Consider the following 11,711-nt stretch of genomic DNA (forward strand, 5'->3'; position numbering starts at 1 on the left):
CCTACACCATAGTTATTCTCTTAATTTCATCTTCCGCTCCCCAGCCCCACCACCACCACATGAGCTAAATTATCAAGAACTGCTACCTGCAGCAGCCTACTCAGTGAAAGAAAAGGGAAAGCTCCAACTCCAGCTGTTGGTAGCAGAACCCTGACTTACTCAACTGGGCAACTAAATAAAGTCATTATAATACACTCTTACTGTGGACCTGGTGAGCAGTCCAGAGGAGCCAGAAATTTACATTTCTTTATTCTCTAACCCTCATGATTTCTTACTTCTTCCTCAGGAAGAGGCCAGTAAAGCAATAAACAAGAAGACTTTAGAGGGCGTCACCAATGAAAAAGGAACAGAAAATCAAGCAATGGAAGAAGAAAAAACTGAAGGCCATGTATGACGCCACGCCAAGGAGGGAAGAGAGTCCTAATGAACTCAGCCCCTCCTCATTGGGCTTTTACCCAGCTCAGGACTAAACAGTGTTTAGTGTAAAGTTTGTTATAGTCTATGTGATTCTGGAAGCAAATGGCAAAACCAGTAGCTTCCCCCAAAACAACCACCCTGCTGCTGCCCAGTGGGTCATTGAGTGGGTGGCGTGGGACCACTCCAGGTAGAACAGAACAGAAAGGCTGTTGTCGCCAAGAGATTGAGCCAACAGCTGAGTCCATCTCGTTTCAGTTTGTCAACCTTCATATCCATCACAGGGTCCCTGAAGATAATCCTAATGATTTGGGGCTGTTAGATTTTACATTTGAATTTTAATAGCACTGCAGAAACCTTTTTAAATATGCTTAATCAATTTCTCCTTTCCTATAGGTGGGTAGGTCGAGGGAAGGAGGGTGAGCTGGTTTTTTTTTTTTTTTTTTTTTTTTTTTTAAATGACTAAAGTGCTGCAAATACAACCTATTGCATTTGTAACCAACAGAACCCAAAGGCAAGAGGTCTGGAATCCTTCAGTTCTAGAGCAGCATCACATACTTGAGAGCAAGAACCTGGGAGGCTATGAGCTTTGCTGACTTTGCAGCTTCCCAAGCTCCTTCCTCTGCCAGCCTCATGTGAGTGTGGCTTTCTGCCACACCCAGCCTGCCCTGGGCGAGTCATTTTGTCATTCATTCCCACAACACCCTTCATCAATGATAATGAGCAGACAGAAGCTTCTGGATTTGCTTTCCCTGTTTTGGATGAAGTTTTTGAGATGCTGAAATGTGAAAAAAGCCATCAAAATTGTGCTTTTTTTTCCCTCCCCATTCCTTTGAGGAAACATTGTTAGTACACCTTACTTTCTGCAGCATTACTAACATTCAGCTTCTGTTCCCTTTCAAAGCCTTGCCATTAAGAATTTAATACTTGTAATAGCTTGACCTGGAGTGGATTTTTTTACATATCCATTCAGTATAATGCAGCTTTTTTGTCTTTTTTTTTAATTGCTCATAAACATATGTATACTGGCTTATGAAACTTTACACTCCTATTATGCAAAAAAAAAAAAAGTTGACTTTTTACTACTTAGTACCTTAATTTAAAAAAAAAAAATTATGGGGTTGAAAAAAATAAGTAGTTGTTGCTCTTCTACATTAAGGGTTTTACTGGCAGGTTCACCAGGCAGATGCTTCTATCCTCCTGCACTGGTAGCTTCTTCCTTCTGGTGTAAGCTGTAAAAGAGTTGAACAGCTTCCCACTAAGAGGTACATCTAGCCTAAATCTCCAGTACTTGGGCATTAAATTAGAGCAAGTCTTAAGACAAATATATACATGTAGTAGCATTTTAGTTCTTTTGGGTAAATAAATAAACACTCATGGGAATGCATTTGGCAACCTAAAGAATCATTTGCCTAAATCTAGAACATCTCACTTCCTTAAATCTTAAAGAACACTGGCTGTTAGTTACATTTTGAATTAGTTATTCTTTTTATGCTGGTTTTAACACTTTCATTATTAGGTTAGGACCTTAAGACCTAAAAAATCAGGTCATTTTCTTTTATTTTCCCTGAAACAAATAGAAATAAATTGTGAGGTTTTGCTTTTAATAGTAAGTAAAACCCCTCTAATTCCTCATTTAGGCTTTTGTCTTTTTTTATGTAATATTTCTTTTAAAAGCCCCAGTCTTACCTAGGAAATATGAAAAGCAAAAGTCAATTTTGTGTATTTGCTTAACTGCTTAATATTTGTAGCTCTGTTGACTAGAGCATGAAATTAATGAGGCCAAGACTAAAATTTGAGCCTAGCTTTTTATAGGTAACAAATAAGAAAACTACTCCAAAACTCAGATGACCCCAGCCAGCTGTGTCCCCATTGTGCTGTGTGCCAGCAGGGGAACTGGCCAGTGTGTGGAGAGAGAGGTGGGGCACAGATAGTTCCAATTAGATGACAAGGGGCTGTGTGAGACTTCACGTATTCTTGTATCAAACTCAGTAACCTTAAAGTGTGTAGAAACCAGAAGATGTCTTGGAATCAATCACCTTTCAGACTGTATCTGGAATGGTGAGGCTGCATAGGATGAATTTTTAAAATTGGCTTTTTAAAAAATTACTTAGAGGGCTGGGTTTGTGGCTCAGTGGTAGAGTGCTTGCCTAGCACATGCAAGGCCCTGGGTTCAATTCTTAGCACCACATACAATAAATAAAATAAAAGTATTTTAAAAATTACTTAGATGCACTTTTGTGTTCCTTAAATAAATTTTTAAAAATGTTTCCCATTGTTCTTAGTTTTACTTAGTCTTCAGGGAAAACTCTGGTTGGAAACTATGGTGGGGGCCAACTTGAAGAAACGAGACTTCAGAGACAATATTGCTGTGTCCTCTCACCTGAAATAACATTGGACTGAAGGCAGTGAAATAATGCATCCTTGTTAAAATGAACCAAGTAATTGGAAAAATAACAGTTTTTTTTTCCATTAACTATTGGCTATTCCACCTTTTAACTGATTTTTACAGTAGGTTCCATTTGGAAAAATGAAATTTAATTGTGACCTTTAATAAATATGTGAAACATACTAGGGTGGTCTCTGTTGAGCATGTTTTTCCTTTCTCAAGTAGCAAATTGTGTTGGGTACTCATCCTTACATACTCTGAAGGCTTAAAGAGCTGGTGGTGTACTCCTGCAGAAGGTGGTGTGGTGCTGGGGTAGCAGTAGGAACTTCAAGGCCAAGGCAGGCTCCAGGCACCCTTTATTCTCTCTTGAATTATTTGCCTTATCTCCAGATTTGTATTATACTCCTCCCAGTTGATGTCAAATTATTTGATAATGAAACAATTTCCTTTATCTGCATGATTTGTTCCCTATGCAAATAATCCATACTAAGATCTTCAGCATGAGCCAGAGCAAGTTTCCTCTCTAAATTTGTGACCAAAGTTATTCAGAAGCAGCCCGTACACAACCTCCAAAGCATGAGGAGTAAGTGAAGAGTTTTGACCAAAGTTTCTTGGCCACCTTAGCACTTTGAACTCCCTTTTAGGGTGGTACATTATTAGACCCTGTATTTTCTTAAGATTGTCACCAACATTGGTGACAGAATGCATTGAAATTGAACCATTAGTCAATATCCTGACTTGAAAAGGCTCAGGAGGCCCTCAGAGCTTCCCTTCATGTTTTTTATCCTTGCAGGTCTGATAGACTTCTGTGGGAAGTGGAAGAAAGATATAAAGAGCCAGGCATGGTGGCGCACACTTGTAATCTCAGCAGATTAGCTCCAGAGGCTGAGACAGGAGGATTGTAAATCCAAGGCCAACCTCGGCAATTTAGTGAGGTCATAGGTAAGTTAGTAAGACCCTGTTCAAAACTTTAAAAAGGGACAGGGATGTGGCTCAGGGGTTAAGCACCCCTGAGTTTGATCCAGGGTACCAAAAATAAAGAGAAGAGAAACAATGTGGACACAGCTATTTGCACAAATTCTCTGTCAGTCTAGAATTGCTGATAACCTATATATGTAACCTTAATAATATTCTGCAAGAAAGGGACATCACAGAATATAGTTCCTAAAAAGATCTTTGATAGCATCCTATTGCAGGTAACTGCCAATGGGACAACTTGAGCATAGCCCAAGAGAGTATTTGTCTTGGAATGAGGGAATCAAGAAAGGGTAGGCCAGGCACAGCACAGTGATGCGCTTCTGTAATCCCAGTGACTCAGGAAACTGCAGCAGGAGGATCACAAATTCGAGGCCAGCCTCGGGAATTTAGCAAGACCCTTTATTTTATTTCAGAATAAAACATGGAGGGCTGGGGATGTAGCTCAGTGGTAGAGCCCCTCTACCCAAGAAAAGGGAGGTTGACCTGGGACCTGAAGTAGTGATGCAAGCAGCCCACAGTCAGATCACCTGTCCTTTATATGGTCAGGGTTTATATGTCTATGGCACTCTCAGAATTCACAGGCATTTGGTGGACATGGAGTGAAGCAAAGCCAGAAGCCCCATTCTACTTTGGAATAAAGCTGAAGTGAGGAACTCAGCCGTGTGTTAAGAAGAGACATCTTCCCTGCTTCTTAGAGCAGGATCTGTGTTGAGTTACAGAACATGGGTGTGTGGGTGCTTATCTTTAGACCCTTTGCTCTTTTGATCCTATCACCCACCACCTTGGAACCTGGGAAGAGCAAAAAGAGACAAAGTTTTCCTCTGCTCTCTGCAAATTTTAAGCAGGCAGTTAAATGTTCATTCTTGGAGGGAACTCACTTTTTCTTAAATTCAGGGGCAAGTAGTAAGAGATTTCTCTGGGAAAAAGAGTCTTAGGAGCCAGGCATGGTGGTGAGTAGTAAGAACTTAAGCGCTCGGTACTGTGCCACTTAATGATGACCAGGGTATGGCAGGTCATTTACTAAGAGAAGTGCATAGGGACATGAGGGTGACATGACGGCAATATCTGTCACCAGTTGATCCCCAGGGTTGGTTTGGCTGATCTGGCTGGCTAAGCAGGTGTCCCCTTCCTCACTGCTCCATGTGCATCCCAACCAAAGATGTGCACTTGGTCAATGAGAATGATCTTCCCTGATAGAGGAAGAACCTTCTTCAGTCAAGGGTATATGGGTGGCAAGTAGCACGCCCCTACCAGGACCTCCCAGCCAGCTCTTTGATAAGAAAAGCCACCAGGTGGCCACATACAAACTGGTCATAACTGCCACTTACTGATGTCTCCTGTGTGCCAGGTATTTAAATCCTCTTTCCAATGACCTTCCAAATATTAAGAATGTGGCTGCTGTGTCATTTCATAGTTTCTGAGTCTCACACAAGGGCATGAGTTATCCTAACATTAACTCTGCGGGGAAGGAATTCTGGGGGATGTCTTTCCAACTTAGCTAAGTTTCTACATTACAAATGTACCAATCATCTAAGCTTTCCTTGAGGCATTAAATATTTCTGGCCTGAGTCTGTGTTTTCCTAAGATAACTCCTTGTTATTTCCCATAGCCAAGCATGGTGCACACCTGTGATCCTAGCTACTTGGGAAGCTGAGGCAGGAAGATCACAAGTTTGAGGCCAGCCTGGGCAATATAGCAAGACTCTGTCTTTAAAAAATAAATAAGTTTTGGATTTTTTTTAAGTTGTAGATGGACATGATAGATTTATTTTATTTATTTTTAATCTTGCCAACTGATTTGATGATCTTGTATTATCTGCTCACAACCATGTTTTCACCCTGAGGACTCCTGATTTTTTGGTTTTCAGTCTAAAAAGTTAAACCTACATGTATACTCTGTAGGTACCAATGTCTTCCCAAAGAAGACACTAGCCTGTGCATGTAGTTAATAAAATGTGACTCACCTCCCTGAGGGATCCAGGAATTCATTCATTGCTTCACTCATCGCCATCCCCAGCGCCCAACTCACCCCCTCACCATCCTAATCTAGTAGATACTCAGTGACTTGGCTTCCTGATAAGGTAGCCTCTTGTCTTTCAGTGGCCCTTCATTACTATCACTTTTCTTGAGATGTGGAGGTCAGAATCACAGCATATTCTAGTTGTCCCTGCAGCCTGATTTTGTGTCTTGAATTCCTTTCCAAGTAATATACCCATAGCAACTTGACTTTGGGAGAACCGTAACTACAAAATGTGCCCATGGTCTTCGGGCTACATGGATCTTAAATCTATTTCCAGGCACAACTGATAACAGTTTATAAGACTAAGCAGATCAAATATAAAGTGGAGAGTTGTGTCATCTTTGGAGAAAAGGATGACAGTATTTCACATGGTGTTTATCATGTCCCTGAAACGCTCCTCTGTTTTTGAGAACCTAGCCAAGCTAAGGGAACAGTGAGAGCAAGTCTGGGCCAGAATGTCCAGATAAATATTATCTCAAAGGACACAGGCTCTCTCATGCATGATGGGAATTAGGGCAAGTTCGTGTTATCTCTAGAAAGCTGCTTTGCATGCACACCAAGTTCCTTGGGATGTTGTCATACAGTGAGACAAAAGGACCTAATGTCACTGCTTCTGTAGCCTAACTTATAAGTCCTTCTCCCCGTGGTAACTGGAGCAGAACTGAGGACTTTGTAGGGAGGAAAGTGCCAGTCATCCAGCTGCCAGGAGAGGTGTGGCATTGTGAGGGGTGGAGTTGTTGCCACTGGACCTTCCCCGTAAGCATTTTTTCAATAAAGTTCATGTTTTGTTCACAATCGCTGGGTGTTTTCCTTGGTCTCAGCAACCTAGCCAGCTAGTCCCCAAACATGTTATAGCCCATCTGTTGTGAAGTAGGCACTGTTTTACGAGGTTAAGGCTAGGGCCTCTTGTGCTTGAGATCACAAATAGTAAACAATGAGGTGTGCAGAGGGCTGTGCCCTGGAGCATCTGCCATCTGCTAGTGATACCTACAAAATTAGGGACCAGAGCAAGAAACTCACTTCAGCCTCTCCAGTTTTCCTGCTCATTCAGTCTTACTGCAGCCAGAACCCACCCACAGCTCACTCCAGATGGGCTATGCTGTGCCAGCCTATCCAGAGCATGCCCTGCCAGCCCCCGTGACACCTCCCACTCCATACTCCCTCCTGGCATCTGGGCTGCAAAAGGTGCCCTGATGTGAAATACTCCCAGCCCTATCTCGAGCCTCTTACCCTGGACCCAGCCTGGGTGGTTTCTCCTAGTTGCAAAATCTTAATGTCCTTGGAACAGAGCCTGCTCTTCCAAGGCAACCCAAGCAGAAGTCTGGGACACAGGGAGCCACTCCCTCAAGTCCATTTTTCACTTATCTGGCCAGTGGATGGCCACTGAAAATATCATTTCCTTTAATTACAAAGCAAATAGCAGGTACATCAAGCCCAATGCTGTTGATCACAGGGTCACTGGGAAGTATCGAGTTTCAAAGAAATGTTTTTCATGTCTTAATTAGAACAACCTCCCTTAGAAAAGTGTCACTTCCTGACTATTTACTCTCCCACATGCAGTAAAAAACAGCTGAGTGGGCTAGTCAGTGTTCTCTCCCACACCTCTCCCTCTCCCCTTTCTCTCTCTCTCTCTCTCTCTCTCTCTCTCTCTCTCTCTCTCTCTCTCTCTCTGACATCTGACACACACACACACACACACAAGTGTGGAGACACACAGTCGTGCTGGGTTTCTGAGCTCTCTCTGAACCCAGCTGTATCTGTTGACAAGGGGCAGGTGGTAATAAGACTGCACCGGTTGGCACCTTTCAGTTATCAAACTTGAGAATAGATCAACAAACTGCCACTTTCAGGCTGGGAGTCTGAGCCTCTGAACCAAGTTACTGTGGGACAACCTGAGTTGGCTAGAGATGGTCAAGAGCAGACTTGCCAAAGTCAGCACTCCACATTTCTGTAGTGTGACTTTCTGGTGCCATCTCCAAAATGGGGCCCTCAGAAGGTCCTCCAGGGGTTCCTCAGAGGACCCCAAAAGCCTCTGATGTTTGGCATGAGCACTAGATCAAGTCCAATTCTGTGTTTATAGGAAGTGGTTTTGGTCAAATCACTTCCTCTTGAACTTCAGTTTCTTCACCTATAAAAAAATAGTAGAGTTCATATATATATATATTGTACCAGGGATTGAACTCAGGGGCACTCGACCACTGAGCCACATCCCAAGCCCATTTTTGTATTTTATTTCAAGACAGGGTCTCACTGAGTTGCTTAGCACCTCACCCATTGCTGAGGCTGACTTTGAACTCATGATCCTCCTGCCTCAGCCTCCCTAACACTGGGATTATGGTTGTGCGCCACTGCACCCGGGCAGTAAATTTTTAATTGTGTAAAGAAAATTTTTTGTACCATCTTACTTTTTTTTTTTTTTTTTTTTGAGGGAAGGAATCACTATGTTGTCCAGGCTGGCCTCAAACTCATGGACTTGAGTGATCCTCCATCTCAGTCTCCCAAAGAGATGGAACTACAGGCGCACACTATTGCACCAGGTTCATGTTAATTTCATTTTTATATGTATAACGCAGTATTAAATATATTGACATTTTGTGCAACCAATCTCCAAAATTTTTTCATCTTGCAAAACTGAAACTAGACTCCTTGAACAACAACTCCTCACTCCCCCTCCCACCAGCTGCTGGTAACCACCATGCTACGTCTCCATGAATTTAACTACTGTAGACACCTTGAATTAAGTGGAATCGTACAGTATTTGTCTTTTTGTGACTGGATTGTTTCTCTTAGCATAATGCCCTTGAGGTTTCATATTATATAGCATGTGTCAGGATTTCCTTTTTAAGGCCGAATAATCTGTTGTATATATCAAATTTTGTTTATACATTCATCTGTTGTTGGATACTTGGGTTGCTTCCACCTTTTAGCTACTGTGAATAAAAGCTGTGTGAACATAAGTGTACAAATATCTCTTCAAGGTCCCCTTCTCAGATATTTTGGACATACACACACAAGTGAAATTGCTGGATCACATGATTCTGTTTTTTTTTTTTTTTTCTTGGTACCGGGGATTGAACCCAGGGGCTCTTAACCACTGAGCCACATCTCCAGCCCTATTTTTTTGTATTTGATTTAAAGATAGGATCTCACTGAGTTGCTTAGCCCCTTGCTTTTGCTGAGGCTGACTGAACTCGAGATCCTCCTGCCTCAGCCTCCTGAGCCTCTGGGATTACACGTGTGCGCCACCATGTGGGGCTATTGAGCATCTTTTTAAATGCTTGTTAACTGTGTATCATTTCTGGAGAAATGTCAATTCAAGTCCTTTACCCATCTTCTTCTTTTTGTCACTGAGTAATAATAGCTAGGATCTTTTCAACTTACATTGTATCCCAGAAAGCATGCTCAGAATCAAACTGAGACATGCAATACACCTGATAAATTGATAGTTTGGTAGCCCTTCACACCCGACCTTTTTAAATATTTACTACACATTTATAGGATGGGAGTGGACAGGGAGAAACTGATTTCCTGTTATTAAAATAGAGAGAAACAGACTCACTAATTCACTTCTATTGTCCACAGTGAGTGAGTCAATGTCTGAACAAAACCTTCTGACAGACAAAATCTTTCCCACTTATTCTGAGTTTCGTGTTCTCCAGTTTTTGTCTCTGATTTTCCAAGCCAGATAACTTCTTGGGAGGCATATTAAGGGGCTTAGGATTTCAGTAATGAAATGAATCACCCCTTCCCAGGAAGCAACACCAAGCCAAGTGTTACTCAGACGCAATTTCAGCCGAAGGCTCTTGCCAACTCTTCAGTTGATGGAGACAGAGACTGCACACAATTGGAAAAGGTTGGAAAGAGAAGTGGTGCTAGCAAGCAAAGCTCTCCATTTCCCTTTGAGGGCACCGGATTGAGTTACATTTCAATAGTTATTTAAGGCAACGCTTGCAGAGACCTGAATTACCTGGCACATACTTTTGATTTGTTGAAGTGGTTTTCTTCTTTTTCTCCTCCTCCTCCTCCATCTCCTCTGAAATTGGGAAATGGTTCTAATACGCAGATATAGGAAGAGAGAAGCTTAGAAAATAATGATACTCACGTGCCCACCAGCAAGCATAAGAAGGTGTTAACGTGTTTGCCATTTTTGCTTCAGAGGTTTCAATTTAAAATAAAAATGTTACAGATACAGCTGAAGTCCAAGTCTCCTCTACCCTTCCTCCTCAGAGGTACCCACTTTCCTGGAATTAGTGGGTATCATACTCATGAATGATTTTGTGCTTTTATTACCTGGATATTTAACCACAACTATCTATTGCTTTGGGTATTTTTAAGTTTTACAAAAATGATAGCTATGTAGCCATTTGCCATTCCTTTGCTCAGTGTCTAGAGTCCCTCCCCCTACCTTTTTTTTTTTTGTGTGTGTGTGTGTGTGTGTTGGGGATTGAATCAGGGATGCTTAACCAGCTCTTTTTTATATTTTATTTAGCAGGAGGATCTTGCTGAGTTGCTTAAAGTCTTGCTAAATTGCTGAGGCTGGCTTAGAGCTCATCATCCTCCTGCCTCAGCCTCCTGAGCCGCTGGGATCACAGGTGTGCGTCACTGCGCCTATAGAGCCCCATTCTACCACAGAGTTTCCCACCTGCCCTTCCCACCGGGGACAGGCACGTGACCTCAACTCTGCCAACCAGATCTTCTCCCCCTAACTTGGCATTGCCCAGAAGCAGGAGCTGCCCCAGGCAGGAGCAGTTGTGAAAAGAGCTTCCAGGTGGCAGAGGCCATAGGACCAGAGTCAGCCTCCACTGTCACTGTCCAGAACCACTGAAAGGAGAGATTTTGTTACATGCTTTTGTAATTTAACATTTTCATTTTTTAGATTCAAATGGATATATGAGTTGCTTTATTTTAACTGCTCATCCTATTCAAGGGTGGGAGTTCTTTCGTTCCTTTCTTTTCTGATATCCTTATTGCCGGGCTGGGGATTGAACCCAGTCCTCGCACCTGCGAGGCCAGGTCTCCACCACGGAGCCACATTCCCAGCCACATCCATTCCCTTCTTGGGGCAGTTTCCATGTCTAAATCCCAGGCGCCACCAGGTGGGGCAGAGTTGAGTTATAGCTCACTGGGCCCTGCGTAAAATATAGAATTTTGAGCAAATAAGTGGCTACCTGCTGTGTCAAGCCACTAAGTTTTGGGGTGGTTTATTGGGAAACCATATTCCAGAAACCAGACCCTGCTGTGATGGGAGAGGAGGAGTTCTGAATCATCAACTTCATTGACTTTCAAAACGCACATTTTGGTTTCCTTGGTTTTTGCTGTTGATTTTCCACTCTCTATTTATGTCCACTCTAATCTTTATTATTTCATTCCTTTCGCTTGCCTTGGCTTTAGTTTCTTGAAGTTGTAGATTTGAGATTTTTCTTCTTTAACACAGGCGCTCAGCACCCTGAACTCCCCTGTCAGCACTGCCCTGACCCCACCCCACCCTGCATTGGGGGGATTATGCATTTTTGCCTTCATTCATCTCAAAGTATTTTCTAATTTCTCTGGGATTTCTTCTTTGACCCATAGGGTTATTTAGGAGTGTGTTGTTTAATTTCCACATATTTGTAAACTTTCCAAATTTCCTCCCTTCTGTTATTAATTTCTGATTTCATTCCATTGTGGTTGGAGAACATATTTTGTACGATTCTTTGCATGATATAAGCCCTTTTAAATATTTTCAGAGTTTTATGGTCTAACATATGGTCTACACTGGAAAATGTTCCATGTGCTCTTAAGAAGAATACATGCACGCTGTTGTTAGTGGAGTTTTTTGTTTTTTAAACTTTTGCCTTCTTAAAAATTTCTTAGTTGTCAATGGACTTGATTTTATATATTTATGTGCAGTGCTGTGAGTTGAACCCAGTGC

At 42.1% G+C, this 11,711-nt stretch overlaps 1 protein-coding gene across 2 annotated transcripts in view; it reads left to right on the forward strand.

Annotated features, from left to right (window-relative positions):
* Positions 1 to 2,985, forward strand: part of Fkbp5 (FKBP prolyl isomerase 5) — a 111,254-nt gene extending 108,269 nt beyond the window's left edge. For both annotated transcript variants that reach the window (XM_026383654.2, XM_026383653.2), the window contains exon 11: positions 287 to 2,985. In XM_026383654.2, coding sequence (XP_026239439.2) covers positions 287 to 394 — 108 coding nt within the window. In that variant the 3' untranslated portion in view covers positions 395 to 2,985. The remainder of the gene's footprint in view (positions 1 to 286) is intronic.
* The last annotated feature ends 8,726 nt before the right edge of the window (positions 2,986 to 11,711 follow it).

Source organism: Urocitellus parryii, chromosome 8, assembly GCF_045843805.1.
Source record: "Urocitellus parryii isolate mUroPar1 chromosome 8, mUroPar1.hap1, whole genome shotgun sequence".
Classification (NCBI taxonomy): Eukaryota; Metazoa; Chordata; class Mammalia; order Rodentia; family Sciuridae; genus Urocitellus; species Urocitellus parryii.